Consider the following 20088-nt stretch of genomic DNA (forward strand, 5'->3'; position numbering starts at 1 on the left):
TGATCACTTAAAATGCAAAAGATTAACGCAAAAATGCCTTCCATTTATTTTGTGCAACACTGTCCAAAAGTGTGGTGCACATATTAGATTAAAATGCAGTCAAAACAGTAACATTGTGAAACATTATATTATGATACTGTGAAACATTAGTTTAGAGAAGTTATTTAAATAAAATGTTTTGCAATTTCATAATACAATACTGTAATTATTCATAATATCAATGTTTTGAATGTTTTTTAATCCGATAGTTTTTTATACACGTCATAGCAAAGCTAAATTGTCTGCATTAATAGTCTAATCTTCAGTGTTACATAAAAAAAATCATTCAGTGTTGATTTGATGCATAAGAAACATTTATTTTCAATGATGCTGAAAAGAGGGGTTCTACCTAATATAATCATAAAAACCAAGAATATTTTACTGAAATATATGATAAATATATCATTTTCATTATAATGTAAAAGTCTTAATCACTTCTAGGAAATTTTATATAATTTATAATAATACTGTATGTAAAACAAACAGCTGATAACCATCAAAATCCGCTCATTATGAAATGCTTTTGTTTCTAGTCTACACAAGAAAACATTTCAATGAATTTCAATGTATTGAGCAATTCTCTGACGTCAAGTGACGCAAAATCTGAAACAAGCAAACGTATATTGTAGGAGCTAACAGAAAGCCAATAAAGACATTACCGTGTGGAACAAAAATCAATCCCATATTAAAGCCCTACTTCAATAAAAGCGCACTTAATTAGAAGGCAAATAATGTTACTACAAATTTACGATCATGTACAAAACAAACAGAACCGTTATGCGATCACTTAACATTAATTAATAAATGAGCAAAGAATGTAATATCAGACTTAACCAGAAAGGGTGTGTGATTTACCAAAAGACTGTTGTTTTGTAGCATTTAGCAGTTGGCAGTGTTGTTCGGGTGGGTGTTCTGAAAGACCACTGTTAAGCGTCTGAACAGGATGATCACAACACAGGAGAGCTTTCCACTTCAGGTCTTCGTAAACACCATCGCTGACTCCATCAGAAGGATTCAAATCTGCAAGGCCTGAAAAAAACAGGATCTCAGAGAAAACAATCAAAATAAGCAGAAAAACTGCCTGTTATCATAAAAAAAACATTAATTGATGGATTCAGTTCTCAGAAATGCTCAGAACATTTATCTAAAAGCTTCTCAAGGTCAACACAACTTATGTAGGTTTGTAACATAGTCAAGCTACTGTATAGTGCATTTCTAAATAAATATATTTTAGTTTAGGTGTTAAATACCGCATGAAATTGCAAAAGACATGCACTATAGGTAAATTGTGTACGCTAAATTGTCCGTAGTGTATGTGTGTGAATGAGTGTGTAAGGATGTTTTCCAGTGATGAGCTGCAGCTGGAAGGACATCTGCTGCGTGAAACATATGCTGAATAAGCTGACTGTTCATTCCGTTGTGGCTACCCCAGATGGATAAAGGGACTAAGCCGAAAAGAAAATGAATGAATGAAATTGCAAAAATGATGACAAAAATAATGAGGTCATTGATAAAGCTTTACAGAACAATGCTCACATTTGCCATTGGTGGATAAGACAGAAAGCACTGCCGCCAAAGTAATGACATTAGTTGAGTTGCTTTTATTTTGTGGAGCTGGTCAGGGTAATCAAATAAAAAATACTGCCAGTTTTTACAATTTATTTTAAAATCAACCAAGAAATCGCTTACTCACAGTCTTTCATAATAATCAGTGAATAATGAAGAGTGGTGAGCTGTGAGCTCTGAATGTGCACTCAGATTTGAAGCTGAAGCGAAAAAAATGGAAGTTGTTGTTGTTGTTGATTTATTTATTTATTATTTTTTTGCATAAAAAAAGTATTCTCGTAGCTTCATAAAACTATAATAGAAACACTGATGCACATGAATTGACCAGAGAGCTCTTGGATTTGATAAAAAATATCTCAATTCCAGTTCAGTATAAAAAGAAGGTCTTACAGGGTTGGATGGAATGCACCAATATTACATTTCGGGTAAACTTGGATAAGAAGATAATTATTTTTTATTAAATGGCAGATAATATTATTATTTTTTCTGAATAAAATTAAAATACATAAATTAAAAACTGTTTAAAAATGAATTCAAGAACTGTCATCAAATTATTTAAAATTATGTTTTAGTTTACCACAAAATATAAAATCCTGTCATCACTGACTCACTCTCAACTCATTCCAAAGAAATCAAGATTTTAATTCTTTACTTATCTTTAGCCATTTTTAGAACATTAGTAAAGTTTTTTTCTGTCCCACAGTAGATTCCCTCAACAATGTTCTTAAAAATCCAGTGTTAATAAAAGTCTTTTTAAGAGGTTGCTTTTCATGATGAACAGATTTATTTATTGAACAGAACTTTTGTTGACAAAAATATTGATCAGTAAACAATGAACAGAAGCTCAACCAAACTTGCCTAATGAACAAGAACAAACCTCATTGGCTCTTTCAGATCCTCAAACATCCCATGAGACACCTAAAAATGAACTTAATTGTTTTTTGTGCATCAAGCAAGCATGCCTGAGTTACCATGACTAAATAGGAATGTTGTAAATAGGGATGAACAGAATTTTCGCCTGCTGGAAATTATCAGCCAAAAAATGAAAAGGAAAACATGTCCGAAAATATGAGCTTAAAAAAGGCTATGCTGCACCACACTGACTTTCAAACTGGAAGCAAAAAGTTCTGAGCTATGAAACCCATTTATTTCAATGGCTTGGAACAGATAAAAGCGGTTTGTTGCTGCTCCAAACAAACCATGTGAGTACTAGGGCTAGTTTGTACACTCCACGGTCAAAAGTCAAAATGAATTCAATATTCCATTCTGTGAATATACCGCTTCTATACACATATACTTAAACAATAAAATTTATCAAATGTGGTTATTTCATTAGGTTGTTTTTAAAAACTGTATAATTTAAGTTATTGAGAAAAGGTTTAAAAGTCTGACGACAAAACTATTTACTGTTTATTGATCAATATTCATATGTGAATAAATAAAATCTGTTTATTAAGTTTAAGGTGAAAAAACTACAAACGGTCAAACAGAAATTCGTAACATTTTATAATATTTAAAAAAATATCTTAATTTGTACTTCAAATATGGTTTTGTGGGTTTGAAATGATAACGGTATGTCATGACATGATAAATTGTCATATATAAGACTTTCAGTGTGAACTAGCCCTTTAAGTAAGTGTTAGCTGATCATAAAATAATCTAAAAGCTAATAAATACAATAAGTTTTCACAATTAAATGCGTAATATGGATTACTAAAGATACAGTTGAAGTCAGAATTATTAGCCCCCCTTTGAATTTTTTTCTTTTCATCATTTCCCAAATGAGGTTTAACAGAGCAAGGAAATTTTCACAGTATGTCTGATAATATTTAATCAGAAAAAAGTCTTATTTGTTTTATTTTGGCTAGAATAAAAGCAGTTTTAAATTTATTTATTAATTTTAACCATTTTAGGGTCAAACTTATTAGCCCTTTTAGGCAAATGGTTTTCCAACTGTCTACAGAACCAACCATCGTTATACAATAGCTTGCCTAAATACCCCAACCTGCCTAGTTACCTAACTAACCTAGTTAAACCTTTAAATGGCACTTAAAACTGTATAGAAGTGTCTTGAAAAACATCTAGTCAAATATTATTTACTGTAATTATGGCAAAGATAAAATAAATCAGTTATTTGTGATGAGTTATTAAAACTATTATGTTCAGAAATGTGTTGAAAAAATCTCCATTAAAAGGAAATAGGGGAAAAAATAAACGGGGGTCTAATAATTCAGGGGGGCTAATAATTCTGACTTTAACTGTACATTTGAAATATTATTGAATAGTCAAGAACTGATGCATTGTGCATCCCTATCCACAGACAGGTTATTCATATAGCACACTTCATACACAATGGTAATTCAAAGTGCTTTACATAAACAAGAATAAAAGAAAATAAAAAAATAAAAGAATTAAAAATGATTAAAACAGATTCAAATGTAAATATGTTATAAAATAATAAAAAAGTATATAGTGCGATCTGTCGGACACAGCACAGTGCTCATTCAGTGAAGGGATAGCTAAACAGATGTGTTTAAGTATTGAATGTGCCTAATGTTGGAGCACATCTGATCATTTCTGAAAACTGATTTCAGCAGCGGGGGGCGTTGTAGCGGATTCACAATGCTTTGACTGAACTCTTGGAATGATCTACAGTAAGTGATCTGTTAGGTTTGTATTCAGTGAGCATTCAATGTTTTGAGGTCAGAAACTACAATATTATCTGAAGCACACATCACCCTGGGTTGCCAGTTTCAGTACTGTTACCCCGCAGGCCCGTGGCTCTTTCTCATCTGTACATCTGTCTATATGTGAAGCCCCTGAGCGACCGTTAAAAGTTTATAGTCTGATTCATGATGTGGGTGTAATCACCTCCCTCTTCCACCCATTACTTTCAATCTCCCTCTCTCTCACTATCTCTCCGTCTTTGCCTATCTCTCTGTTCATTCATCAGCCTCCTGCCCTCTGTGCGCTCAACCATAACCCACACTAATGCGTCTCTGAGGTGGGCAGAGGGACTGCTGACAGCTGGTAGGTGTCCAGCGTGCTTTGTGGGTCTTTGACTCGACAGCAAGTGGGAAATGAAAAACAATGAAAAGACACAAGAAGGCCGGTCAATATGCCAACAAATGCTAAACACAGATAAATACAGATAAAAAGAGGATGCGTAATCTTTGCACAGTAAATGTAAATGACTCACCTTGTGAAACGGCAATAAAAATCACAAGCAGTGCAAGCATGATGAAGACAGACCTAGGAGGACAAGAGAGGACATCTGAAAAAAACATTCAGGATGGATATGACTCACTATATTGTTCCATGCTGGAATGGTCCGATCTTTAAGCTTAAACAGTGTTCAGTTAAGTCATTAAATGACACAGTCCTATTTTAGTGAAGCATGAACTAAAAGCCATTATGTTTTGGAATCTGATTTCAATAGTTTTTGTTTATATTTCCCATTGCATCAGTGTCACTATGGCATTACATCAGTGTGTTTTTCCATATACAGTATGTATTTGTCAGGAAGAAGAAAGACTAATTTGTCTGTCATAGATATTTACATTAGATATCACCTACGCTATTAGTGTCTATTGAAAGGAATGCCTCAATAGAGCCAGCATTTTAGTACAGGTTGCGCTCCTTTGAAATGAATATGGGACCAAGGTGCAATGGAGTACAGGCCATCCTATCTGATCAGGAGTTTTTTTCAGTGGTCAGTATGCAAATCTTTTTTTAAATAATGAAATTTATAATTAGACATCACTTTTCTACATCGATGGATAAGTGACTGCCAGAGTTAATTTCATTGAAGAAAAAAATGTCATCATCATTTTCGCGACAAACAAGTTTTTATTGATGAAAACTAGACAAAAACGAAATAAAATTGTGATGATGATGACAACTATAATAAAAACATGCTGACATTTTCGTTGACTATTAAAAACAAGATGAGAATGTGACATTTGGAAAGTAACTGGTCTACAGTAGACGCTGGATGCAATTACTTCATATTCTATAGGGACGTCTGTCTGATTAAACTATGTATAGATGGCAACAGCTGAGAGAAAAGGAAGATTCACGTTAGATGTCAAGACAAAGAGACTAAACTTTATGGGGAGAAAATACCTGATAAAAACAATAAAACTAAAGCAAATTCGCGCAAATGTAAACTTGGGTCTTTTTATTTAACCAAGTGTTTGCTTTTGCTTAACTGAAACGGAATAGCCTTTCACTAAACTACATTTAGTCAACTAAAATCTTATGAAATTTAGTCGACTAAAACTAGCCTAAAACTAAACGGATTCAAAAGACTAAAATATGACTAAAATTAAAATGGAATTTTAGTCAAAAGACTAAGACTACAACTAAATCTAAATTTGCTGTCAAAAGTAACACTGGTGACCGCACAGGCATTACAGACAAAGAGCATGTGTTCGTGTGATGGAAATGTATTATCTCCCTCCCTGTTAAATTTGATCTAGTCCATGTCCTTGAAACACACTCCCTCTCTCCTGCTTTCGCATCTCATGCTAACAGAGAGAGCGATTCGTTTTTGAATGAATCTTCATTACGAACGACTCATTCTCTTGGCTGACAATAATACAAGTTTCGAGGACCGCAGCATCTTGTTGTCAAATTTCATTTAGATTTTTTGCTGATTTTATTCAACCAAACCAGCATCAGCCTACTATTTGAGTTGCTGCTACTTTCCTTAGGATCAGCGCACTGTATTATCATCAATACTTGTTGAGCACAAAAGTTTGTAACATATAAAATGTAAAAACTAAATCTTACCTATGAAATGTTCTGCCTTTATGCTTTGTTTTCTTTGTTTGCTCATTACTACACCTGTACACAGCGCTAAAGTCCAGCATCTTCACATTGGCTTTAGTCTTGACTAGTGCGGTTGAATGACATTTGTCCTGGGAGCACTGTACAAATGTGGCGTGCTATTGACGCATGCTCAGGGTCCGTATGCTATATCTAGTGCAGTGGTTCTCAAACTGTGGTACGTGTACCACTAGTGGTACGCAGGCTTTCTTCTAGTGGTACGCGGATGAATCAAATATGTAATATGTACATGCTACATATATTTAATAAATTATCAAAAATGATTTATATATGAATATGATGACATTACGCCTATATTTATGCGGTCCAGGCAACATTTCCAGGTGCTAATAAACCAGGAGTTATACTATTATTATTTTTTTACTTTTTAAGTACAGTAACCTACCCTTTTTTACTTTAAAAGCACATTTTAATTTAAATGTACTCAATAATAGGAACTAATATGCCTCGTTTTTGTACTGTACAGAGCTTAAGCTGTTTTACTAGACCTAATACGCTACTGTATTTCAAAACTGCTCATTATGGTGGTACTTGCAAAGACCACTTTTTTCTGAGGTGGTACTTGATGAAAAACGTTTGAGAACCACTGATCTAGTGTATATATCTTTGTTTGTCTGTGAGCATGTGTGGAAGTCCACAGATTAGATATTAAAACTGCAAGGGTTTAAGATGACAGTTGTGTTCGTTTAGTTTATAAATGACTCAGTTGTTTTTAATAAATCATTTAAATGGGTGTTTAAATTAATCTCTCGTTAATAATACTTCACAGATTACAGTTAATCCAGAACTCAGCAGCGAGGGTAGTCACCCGCTCACCTGCTTCTGAATACATAACTCCAATTCTCTTTCACTTGCATTGGCTTCCTGTTTTTTATCGTGTACAATATAAAAAATTTGTATTAACTCACAAAGCTCTTCACAACCTGGCATCCGATTATCTCTCTGATCTTCTTCACTGGTACATTCCTCGGCGCTCACTGAGATCTTTTGTGACTGAACAGTTATCAGTTCCAAATTTTAAGATGCAATCATTTGGTGGCAGGGCTTTTAGCTGCAACTGTGGCCACAGTTATGGAATTCCCTGCCGTTAGATATTCGTCAGGTGGACTCTATCTTCAATTTTAAATCACAGGTTAAAAACTTTCTGTTCAGGATTGCTTTTAATGATTTTCTGGATTCATATTATTTTTATTACTGTCTTGTTTTTATAATGTGCCTGTGACATACTGTAAGGTGTCCTTGAGTGCTCTGAAAGACGCCTATAGATAAAAGGTATTATTATTATTATTATTATTATTATTGTTATTATACTTAACCCTCGCTGTTTTATTCTATATAGATCTGAGAACATTTCTTCCAAATTTCAAATAAACCATTATTCACAATGGCAACTGGTCAAAATAACAAATGTTTTCATTTGCTGTGGTTTCAGGGATATTCCACTAAATATTGATTTCTTGACTGAACTAAAACATTGATATTGTGCTGCCTGAAATGAATATGACATAAACATGACACCTTTTAATATACTTTAAATGACAGCTATTTGATATTTTGAAGGAATGTCATCAGTAGCTTACAAAATAAAACCAAAAGAACGTACAGGAGAAATTATGTACAAAGACAGGAGAATGTGTCATCAAAACACCATCCAAAAACAGAAAGGAAAAATGTGAAATGTGTGAAAGGGCTGCTCTTACACACTCCACAACAAAACAACTCAACCAAATTACTCCCACAAATGCAAATTCTCCCTCATTAACCATTATGTAATGAGTAATCAATAAAAACAAGTGGCATATGGAGCAATGCTAAAATCCATGTCCTCATAAAATCTAATTAGACATACTTACATCATTTCACTTGCTCGTCAGCATCATTTCTCTTCTTGATGGGGAGTCTGAAACGAGAGACCGAATAAGATAAGAATGTTAACAAGTACAATCTCTTTTGGGGAAAACTTTTATTACACAATTCAACTTGAAATACGTTACTGAAGTGAAGGAACACAGGCATAGATTGAGTCTCTAAAGGGACACAAAAGTCATTTCTGAGTCACTCAATGGAAAATAAAGCAGGCAAAAGTTTCTGGCACACATTAAACGTATCAGACAGTAATATGACACCGCTTTCAGAGTGAATTACCTTACTCTGATTATATTTGCTTTCTGTTGGCTTACTCTTTCTGACGAAACAATTCACCTTTCTTGTTCAAGTCAATGACAAGCATGACTGCTTCCCTGAAATCCATTTTCTCATTTACTGGATGTATTCAAATTCAAAATGCTGAATTAACAAAGTGTAACGTTGTTTTGATAGTGTACCGGCACAAACCTGTCAGTGGCAGCAACACCCATGCATTTCCTGTGTTTATTCTGAAACACATTGTGAAATCTAAAACCTGTTTTGCTACCATGCTGCAATAAACTTCTGACCAACGGCATGGCACAGTGAACAAAGAACATGCATAACGATATTTGAAATGCTTCATTGCCTGCCTTGCATTTAGCATATAAAACACTACAGGCCACATAATGCAATGCTTTCCCCACCATATGTTAGAGCTACCTGGAGTTGCTGCTTAACTAAATAGGACAACAATAAGGTCAATCTGACAACAAAAAAAAACAGATCTGATGTGAATATGGAGAGAAGAGGCAAGTGGCCATTCACTCCAGTAAAGTCTTTTTCCAGGAAGGCCCTTGTGATAACAGATCATATATTCATGTAAAGATATCAGATATCAAAACAGCTTTGATTATGTTCAAGTTGGTGTCAACAACATAAAACCAAATAGCCGCTAAAATGAATATTAACTCAGGCCAAATACTAGATCTCAAAACGGAACACTCGATTTGACTATTGCAATGAGAATTGAAACGGTGATATAATGAAGCCACTCAATGGAAAACAGAATCCAGATGTTCTGGATTAGCATCTTATGTTTAACCCACATGTGATTATTAAAATAAATGGTGCAATACTGGGCAAAAATAAAAGTAAATCTAATGGATGTATTGTTAACACCTAACTATCCAATTTCAAGTGACAAACTGATGATAATTAAAGAAAATAAAGGCTCTCCAAACGTTTCTTAATTGATTACTTTTTTAATGCCAATGTGTGAAGAGATTGTTCTTTAGCTAAAATAAACTTCCTGGGTTGTGTGTGAAAGCCTGTAGACTGCTGTTTAATATCGATCTGTCACGGCATGAAAGTGATTCATTCAAACTATAGTCTTACATAGCCAGATCTATAGTCTGTAGTCTTAAATATTGTTTATAATTCAACCATCGTAACAATTAGTCTGATTACAGCATCTGTTGACATGATTTTGTATGCTTGGAAATGCAGATATCCATAATCAGATGCTTCTCAACTTCTGAGTCTCACTGGGCCATCAATTCTAGACACCCAGATCAATAATCCAATAATGATAATGATCCAAAATCTCCCTTAGCGTAAAATGTGAATACTATCAAAATTACTGACAATTTCTCCTGCGTTATAACACTAATTTAATATTAATTTTGAGTTTTATTTTCTCACTGATTCACTGTACCCAGGACTTGGAGGGACACATGTAAAAAATAAATCAAATAAATGTTACAAGAACTTTTTTCCACATTTTAAAACAACTGTTTTAGTGAAACCGTTAAATGTGCCAACAATTAAACTAAAATTAACAAATAATTTAAGGGAACAAATTATTAATTATTTTTTCATATGTTTACAGACACTGGAAGTTGTGGTGCCCATTAATATTCATTCATTCATTCATTTATTCATTCATGTATTTTTTTTTTTGGCTTAGTCCCTTTATTAATACGGGGTCCGCGGGAATTAACCGCCAACTTATCCAGCATATTTTTGCACAGCGGATGCCCTTCCAGCCACAACCCAGCTTTGGGAAACATCCACACACACTCATTCACACACACACTCATACAATACGGACTATTAAGACTACCCAATTCACCTGTACCACATGTCTTTGGACTGTGGGGGAAACCAGAGCAGGGAGCAAGGGAGAACATGCAAACTCCACACAGAAAGGCCAATTGACCCAGCCAGGACTCGAACCAGCGACCCAGTTCCCTTCTTGCTGTGAGGCATCAGCACTACCTACTATGCCACTGCGTTGCCGTCTATTAATTTTCAAAAGTCAAAAAATAGAATGGTGCATAATGTCAATTCATTCATTATTTTCTTTTTGGCTTAGTCCCTTTATTAATCTGAGGTCGTCACAGCAGAATGAACCGCCAAATTATCCAGCATATGTTTTACACAGTGGATCCCCTTCCAGCTGCAACCCATCTCTGGGAAACATCCATTTACACTCATACACTACCGATAATTTAGCCTACCCAATTCACCTGTACCGCATGTCTTTGGACTGTGGGGGAAACCGGAGCACTCGGCGGAAACCAATGCAAATGCGAGGAGAATATGCAAACTTTACACAGAAACAGCACAGTCACCACTGCATTTCAGCCTTGACTGAATATAATTATCTCTAGTTAGATGTCCGAAGAGACTGACCAAGCTGATGCTCAACCAACATATCTGACAGATAAGAAGGTGACAGGCCATTTAGAGATTTGACATAGCTAACATCAAAAATCATTTGTGGGTTGCTTCAAGATTTTCATATGGGTTTATATTTTGGATTTGGTAATATGGTGTGGTAAACATGACTTGATAAACTTCTTTCTTCTACAACATGCACAGTTTGGCACACCAAGCAATCCTAGAGTTGCATATTATGTACATTTTTAATATGAAACAGCTTCAAATTTTACTTATATAAAGGTGTGCCATAAAGTAGTATCATAAAGTTATGTTCAACACAAGAGGATAACACAACTTTAAAAAAAAAACTTAATGTGCATACTGCAGGAAAGTCTCCAGAAACCCCATTTTGAATTATTCCTCTGGGTTTTAACAATATTCCTGCACAAAACTATTTAGAGTACTTATAACTAGAGCAGCCCCTCAGAAAATCATAATCAAATACGGCTGCTCATCACATTTACTATATCAAAACAGTATATACAGTTTATTAGTATTTGTGTGTGTTGTACACCTCTATCTTTGAATGTGATACTTCAGCACTGTGTGAAATATGGTAAGTAAGGGATGGTTCTAGAAAAAGATTTTGCTGGTTGTTCTCCACTTCACATCAGGCTGCTGATAAGCCTGTCAGCCATTATTCTGAGAAAACAGCCATCTGGATGTATGTTGTCCTGCTTAACATGGCTACTTGCCACAAATGTAAAGTGCTAGACACAAAACATTACTCTGTGCTGTAAAGGTTAACTAATTCTTTAATTAAATGTAAAGTTTGCAAAAAGAAAAATGGCTGGGTGCAGCCTACACTAACCTAACACGATAGGTGCATCCCAAATCGTATACTTATGCACTATTCTATTCACTATTCTATTTTGTAGTATAAATAGTTTAAGTAGTGCATTCACACTGAAATCTCTAAAAATAATAAGTGAACTTTAATTACCCGGATGATGCACTCATTCAGCCGGTAAAATAAAGTGTGTAATGATGGACACTTTACTCACTCAACGACCGCAATTTTGCTCACGTAGCGGAAGGGGCGGAGCTATCGGCCGCACATGTTGGATAACTTTAATTTTTTTGGATTGTGAAAGCAAAATTCTCATACGAGAGTGGTTATGGTGCCTCCCGGTCCCGATGGTGAATGCGGTTATACTCATGACAGGTATTCTTTGGTAGTTTGGTCATTTATTTTAATAATCTGGCAACCGTCAAACATCATCAGGAAAACAGTTTGAATTTCCGCTTAGTAAAAGACATTAGTGTTCCATTTGGGACGACACTACACACATATACTATGCTGTTGAGTGTGTAAATGCATAAATACATGGGGTATAGTGTACCATTTAGGACACAGCTGATGTTTGACTATATTCGCTAATGTTCAGGATTATTTAAAGTACCTGGATGAGCCTGTGTTAATTTCAACATTTGACTTATGAGAATAACATACTTTGGAATTTCATAATTGACCAATGAGAACAAACTATTCCAGAGAGCCGTGTAATAATAGCTTTTATCAACTGCTATTAATAGACGCATCCATCTTGGTTTTCTGACTTGTTAACTGGCACTTACTAACAAGGACCATCTAGCGTGCCTGTAAAGTCCACAAGACCGATGTGTGTCCCATATTCAATTTTAGCTTTAATAAGGGTTCTTGCTAGTGCCTCCATTGTAGCCGCTATGCATCCTGGATGCTCACAGCTGAGCCTGCACTAAGGCGACTTAGCAGACTTTTGCACAACAATCAAAGTGACATTATATCACAATAGAATTGACTTGGATGATGACCATGAGGGTTTAGGGTGCATTTTGTAACATGGCTTTCCACATTAGTTCACAAGTTTGTGAATAGAAGTAAAACAAGGAAACACATAATGGCAGCATGTCTGATGTAATTTGTCCAAATTTAATTTATAATTTATCCCACAGCCAATATAGTACTTTTAAGTATGAAAGTTCAAAGCAGTGCATGCTGTAATCATTTATGTTTGGTGAACAGCTCTTTGCAGACTCATGGGTAATTCAACAGGGATTCCACTGCTAAACATGATCATTTTAAAAAGTTTAAAGAACTTTTGATGGGTTCAACATTTCCATACTGACTAACATTCTCAAAGAAGGATGTGTTTTTAAAGAATTTGATGCTAACAATCCATGTTTGCTGTAGTTTTGATATAAAACGTTTAGCAATATCAAACATCAAAAGTAGTTTTCTCTTTTAACTTTTAACTCAAATACTAATTTCACTCCATAACCGTAAGACTCAAACTATCAGTTAATTCTTCCCTTCAGTTCAGATGAATCAGAGAGACAAGCGCCATATTCGTATTAAGTTATTACAGACTGGGCTGTTGACTCGTGAACAGCTCAGAACGATTTGTAAACGATCCACTATTCCAACTCAAAAGAGCGATTCATTCTGGAAATGAACATCGCTACTGACATCACTGGGCACGGAAACACTGACACAGTTATCTACACCCAAAGGAGGAAATTGCATGTAAATAAACTAGCATAAATCAACTGGTAAAAATCCAACATCTACAAATGTCAGACTGGGGAAAACACTAGACACGAGTGTTTGTATACGCGCACACAAAACAGCTTCATAGTCCAAAAGGCGTTTAAACACATGGGAAAATATTAAAAAATGAAGTATAAACAAAAGTATTCGGCGATTAAAAGGCTTGCTAAAGCAAAAAGACAGTTTCGCCGTTACTTCAGTCTTGACTCTGAGATCACCCGCTTGAACTCGCATTGTGAAATATTTGCAGAATGTCTCACCTGAGCAGTTCGCGCCTCTGACTGACGTTAGTACTCTTACGTGTCCTACTCCGCTCAAAAATAAGGTAAAAGCAGCAGATACAGAGTTAGACTTTTCCCGCTGTTATGAGGAATGTCTGTCCTGTTGTGCAGACTAGAAGAGGCGCGTGACTTCGTGAGTGTTTTCAGAGCTCGGCATCCTGAACTCGAGCTCCGCCACCGTTGCTTGCTCTGAGTTTCCCGACGGAGGAAAGAGAGAGAGAGAGAGAGAGAGAGAGAGAGAGAGAGAGAGAGAGAGAGAGAGAGAGAGAGAGAGAGAGAGAGGCGCGGGTGGCATATTGCGTCACACCCTAATCGACATCATTGTTCAATTTTTGGCAAGGGAAGCAATGTCTGCAATATTGTTCTGATGACGCTTTCCTCAAACGAATGAATTTCATTGAAATATAATCGGAAATAGCTACTGCCTATGCCATTGAATATTTGGAGTGTTAATTTCTTTATTTTCAGTCATAAGCACTACGTAATAACAAAAAGTTGAACTTGGAAATATCCTTTGTCACACTTCAGTAATAATGTGGTATAAAAATGATAATAAACTATCAATAATGTTTCCACAATGGCTCAGCCAAATCAAACGAGCATCTTACTGTGTGATTAAATCACTTGCAATGTTCATGGCCATTACCTCATCCGCATGATTTCAACATGCTGTCATCATCTAAAGTGAGCGCGGAGACTCCCACGTGACGTGCTTCTCTCTGCTGTTATGTGATCGATATTATGACCACACACTGAGGTCACAAGAAATGAACACATTTAATGATGTGCTATAAAATAAAACCATTAAATAATGAAAAATTAAATAATAATCCATCTCTCATATACCTCAAAAATGGTTCTGAATATTCTAAAAAGGCCTAATAACAAAACTTTTTACAATGCCATATTATAACTGTCTGCAACCAAATGGATTAAATGAGAAATCAATAAGGCTCAATAAGGTTTTTATCAGGTCTTTTAAAATTGTTATCATATTTACAGAATAAACCATAAGCAAACATACTCAAAATCCCTGCCAAATCCACAGAGCTGATACTAAACATGACCATGATCTACTTTTCCAAAGCTGTATTTGATTTAACCAAAATTAAGCCTTAATATTATAGCAATATTACAGCATTCATCTCTGCCTCTGACATCTATGAACCTTGGATAATTTTGAGACCTTTTACATAAAATATTCACTATATTTTGCTTCACATTTGTGAATGCAGATACTGTGCCAACAACAAAGCAGCACAGAGGTTAACAGTGATGCTCAGAGGCTGCAATGTTTGTCAACCTTTATCAGTCTTTTCCAGGCCCATATTCACATATTGCTGCTGCAGCCAGTGCTCACAATAACCATTTAAATGCATGGCATGCACTCTGTGGCTCGTCTCATGCTGAGAACACCATGTATCTCCTCAGCAGATCACAGCGGGTTGGACATAGTCAGCAGGAGGTGACCATGATTGTCAAAACCTTATCAAAATCTATTACTATGGGAACATATTAGAAAATTAGAATTTAAAATATAGGGTATGTACTTAGTACATTACAGTCTTTACGTATTGAGCACATTTTTAACAGTATAGTTTACCCAAAGTGCTTCACCAATCAATAATACAATGACTTAAACATATAAATGTGCATGGGAGGGGGAATCAATATTCCAAATCTGATTTAAAAATATCTAGTGATGAGGCTGACTTCACATATAAAGGGAGACTATTCAATAATTTGGAACAATCACCTTTAATCTGCAGCAGCTGTAATGAATTATGTGTTTACCATTTGTCAACACTAACTGGGGAATAAAACTGGCAGGCACAAGCATAATAAGACATGCTATATTCTGAAAAATAACACTCTGGGGAAGCATGTACAATAATAACAAGAGCCCTAAAACTGACCCTTGGGGTACACCATAAAAACAGGAAGTACAGTTGAAATCAGAATTTTTAGCCCCCTTTTGATTTTTTTTTCTTCTTTTTTAAAATATTTCCAAAATGATGTTTAACAGAGCCAGGAAATTTTCACAGTATGTCTGATAATGTTTCTTCTTCTGGAGAAATTATTTGAGCCTTAATTAGTTTTATTTCAGCTAGAATAAAAGCAGTTTTTATTTTTTAAGATTATTTTTTATTTTGATCCATTTTATGGTCAAAATTGTTAGCCCCTTTAAGCTATTTTTTTCGATAGTCTACAGAACAAACAATCATTATATGATAACTTGCCTATTTACCCAAACCTGCCTAGTTAATCTAGTTAAGCCCTTAAATGTAAAGTATTGAAGTGTCCTGAAAAATATTTAGTAAAATATTATTGTCACAATCATCTAATCCTGGCAGATCGCTGGTAAACACACAGATCACATAGAACTATAAACAAATCCGCCATTATATGTACTACAAGTTCCAGTCATGCACTCCACACACACACCGGTTCCTAATTGCTAAGACACACAGCTGAAGCTGTTCAGAACTGATGACATGGACTTTAAAAGCAACACAGACACACACTAGTGATGCGTTTTCCTTGGCTTGTTTGCCGTGTTTTTGACCCTTGCCTTGTTTGTTTGTTTATGTTGTTTGCTGACTGCCTTTTAACCATCTGCCAGTTTACTTACCACGACTCTACATTGCCTGTATACATTTGTTAACCTCTTTATTGACCGTTGCTTGCCTGACCATCTCTGTTTAATAAAGCTGTGTTTGGATCCGCACTTCCATTGTCAGCGTCCCGCTTCACATAACAATTATGTACTGTCATTATGGCAAAGATAAAAGAATTCAGATATTAAATATAGAAAGGAGTTATTAAAACTATTAAAACAATTTATTAACTATGTTAATAAATGTGTTGAAAAAATCGTCACTCCGTTAAACAGAAATTGGGGGGGGGGGGTGGATAAACAGGGGGGCAAATAGAAGCGTTGCCTAACTTGTATTTTTTTTTTTTTTTTTTTGTATTGATAACAAAATTTTGTCTAAAATTGAATGCGTACTTCCCTTACATTTATTAGATTTTAATTAATGAATGTTTACATTTTGTTTTACATCTTTAACAAATTTACATGGATGCAGTTTTTATCATGTCATTTTATCTGCATTTAAAACTGACCGTAATGTAGTTCCATTTGATTCTTTTTCATTTGAAACATTTATGCTGTTCTCCCTCTTCAAGGATACAGGTGATGCTGCAGTAAACTATGACAACAGAGTAAATGCGTGTGGGTATGTTTGCATGTGGGATGCCAATGGTTTTTATGAGTCTTAGCATAGTGTAGGTGTTCTTTGACAGCAGGGGGCTGACGCTCTCCTTCTGCCCAGGTCTGACCCTGAGGAAGGAGACAAGTCATGCATAACATGAGCTGTGGTTAAATCACTAGTGCCTGGGAAGCCCTGCAGTCTGATTGGGGAGGGCAGAGGAGTATCAGCGAGGGCGAAATTTCAAATGAGTCATGGCAATCCCTTAATACTGCATTATGACTGCACAGCTATTGATGCACTGCATGATATATAGTACAAGTTTAGAAAACAGATATTAAAAAGCACTAAAACACATGGAAAATATTTTTCCTCAAAATTACAAGGGGATGTAAGTTTCTGAAATGCAAAAACTTTGGAAAGTATGTTTTTCTGTTGTAGCTCATATGTTACATCTGACGATTTATGTGGCAAAATATCAACAGTGATGACAGCAAGAATAAATAAAAAATAAAATAAAACTTTTACTGCTTACTTTTACTGCTAAACAAAATAAATGAGAGTCACACTGAGAGTGAAACTGTGATAAAGTGCTAGAAACAAGCAAATCCCACAACCAGGGAATATCAGAAAGTCTGAAATTGCTTACTTCTCTACGAAATCAAAAAAGTATATTCTGTTATATACTGTACATAGCATGGTCTGTATAACTTCATAGTATTAAAAAATAGTATATGAGATATGGCCACATGAGCTACTTCTACAGTATTTCCAACTAAAAGTCCTAAAAGGTTTTAAGCCTTAGAAATGTAATCTGGGAAAGTATTGTGTTTATTGTACTGTACATCAAATATATGCAGTTTCTGTCATTAAAAAACACTAAAAGAGTGGCAGAAGCAATTACCAAACCAAGGGGTAAATGAAGAAACAAATTAAAATCTCTCAAAATCAGAGACTATTCTGGACCACTCGATATTGCTTTTCCTCAGGCTAAATACAGTATACTAACTGTATAATAAAGTAGGTATTAATGCCACACTTAAGATTCTCAAGTTCATACATATATATATATATATATATATATATATATATATATATATATATATATATATATATATATATATATATATATATATATATATATATATATATATATATGTCATGATTCGTTTATGTCTAGATGTTGTTATTGTGTATGTGTTGTGTCATGCGATTCCCCATGTGCTGTGCTCCATGTGCCTTCTGTTTATGTCATGTGATTTCTTTGTTGTTTCCCTGTTTTTCAGCCCTGTGTTAATGTTAAGTAGTTCTATAAATGTTCCGTTTACACCCAAATGTGTCTTTCATTCTTTGTCCTTTGTTTGTTCTTTTAAACCTTTAAGAGTTTACAGTGTTAAATTAGTTCAGACATATTACAGAATTACTTTTCAGGACCATTTTATCTCAAGTCCTGCATCTGAATAAGCATACTTCATAGTTGCTTAAAAAGCTGGTGGGCATTGACCAAACAGAGGGTTTACAATTTATAACAAAGAAGAGGTTAACTTTTATTTAAGAAAATGTGAAAACATTTTAGACTGCCTGCAGACTCTGATCACTCATGTCAATCTTGAGCATTGTTTTATATTTCTTGTTTTCATTTCAGTTGACTTATTTACACTGCTTTCTGTATTCCTTCAGGATATTATCACTCTGGAAGTTTATTTCATTGATTTGTTTAAGTTATTAGGAAATAGAGATATATCATAACTTCTACTATTTTTTTTTCCGAATATTTGATTGTACAGTACTGTTTCCCTTTTGGGAGCAGGTCAGAAAATAGCCTATTACTTCAAAATTATGATACATCTAATCTGATGCAGAAAAAAATCTTGATGATGTCATAAATGGACCTCAAAGAACACTACAATATAAACACAAAAGGCATTTGTAACCCCTTTAAAGGGGTTTCTGTTTTTTTTTTTAATAGTTTTTCCCCTGTTGTCTGGTGTAACCTTTGTGCTGTTTTAACTTTAAAAAGTCAAAAGTCATGATATCCAACATAGGCTCAAATTAAGACTCAAGATTTTAGTGTTTTGATTTTGGATGTGATCTTGTTTGCATGAATCCCCTGGCTTACATACCTGTCATTTTCCAAAATTAGAATATAATCACATTAACAATAAAGCATAAAAATATTAACAAATTAAATGTGAAGCCTGTCATATAAATGATAGCCTACAGTACTTGTTAATGTGGTTATTGCTTTGATTTTTTTTTATGTGTTATTAAAGTGAAACATATATATGTAGGCCTTTTCATTCAATCTTTGTTCATCCGTTCTTTTCAAACTGAAATAAATCTATTTTCAACAACCTCATCCAACAACCTTATAAAAGCTCAACTAAAATTTGAGACCTCAGTTGATTACATCTTTAATAAAACAGTAAAAATGGCCTACTATTGTACTACCAACAATATTCTGAAATGCACATCCAATGAACGATCTGCAAAAAAAAAAAAAATGTAAGTCTTTAAAATTCCAAGAGACTAAGAAAGAATCACATGCTTATGTATGTTGTAAATCGTATATAATGCCCAATGGCTCCATGATAACATAGCAGTAAAATCTGACAGAAGCAATAATTTAGATAAAAGACTGAGGTCTCACTGCTCACATTCCTTTAGTTAAGATGTGTATGACGTCATCTCTCCCCATTATCCAGGAGAGTTGAAATATGACCTCACCCTCTCGCTATGTCATGCTTTCACGAGAGCTCACACGTGCCGAACATTTAAAATATTCAGAAGCTCATACTCTAGTTTTGGAAATAAAGTAGGTCAAATGTTGCCTTATTCTACGAAGGTGTCTGTGTTGCTGTGATATTACATGTTAGAGCCAATTCCTGTAAACACAACCGGCTCCGTCAAAGATTGGTTCCTTTAGGGTAGAAATGAAGCATTTGGTAGGGAAAGTTTTACAGCATGCTGAAGACAAACGGAGATTTACCATCAGTGACGGGGACAATATTTCCTTTGGCACCCAATGCCCAAGAAC

General features: G+C 34.8%; 1 protein-coding gene across 6 annotated transcripts in view; it reads right to left on the bottom strand.

Annotated features, from left to right (window-relative positions):
* lepr (leptin receptor) overlaps positions 1 to 20088 on the bottom strand; it is a 78622-nt gene that overhangs the window by 35573 nt on the left and 22961 nt on the right. For 2 of the 6 annotated variants that reach the window (XR_012407393.1, XR_012407394.1), the window contains exons 1-4: positions 13819 to 14030; positions 8310 to 8356; positions 4805 to 4857; positions 895 to 1068 (exon numbers count right to left, since the gene is read on the bottom strand). Coding sequence is in view for 4 of the 6 variants with exons in the window: in XM_068221762.2 (XP_068077863.1) it covers positions 895 to 1068; positions 4805 to 4892 (262 nt within the window). In the remaining 2 variants the exon portion in view is untranslated. Of the gene's footprint in view, positions 1 to 894; positions 1069 to 4804; positions 4908 to 8309; positions 8357 to 13818; positions 14031 to 20088 lie in introns of those variants that run through there. The other 4 variants (XM_021476908.2, XM_073953113.1, NM_001309403.1 and 1 more) reach the window with 3 other exon arrangements.

Source organism: Danio rerio, chromosome 6 (genome assembly GCF_049306965.1).
Source record: "Danio rerio strain Tuebingen ecotype United States chromosome 6, GRCz12tu, whole genome shotgun sequence".
Classification (NCBI taxonomy): domain Eukaryota; kingdom Metazoa; phylum Chordata; class Actinopteri; order Cypriniformes; family Danionidae; genus Danio; species Danio rerio.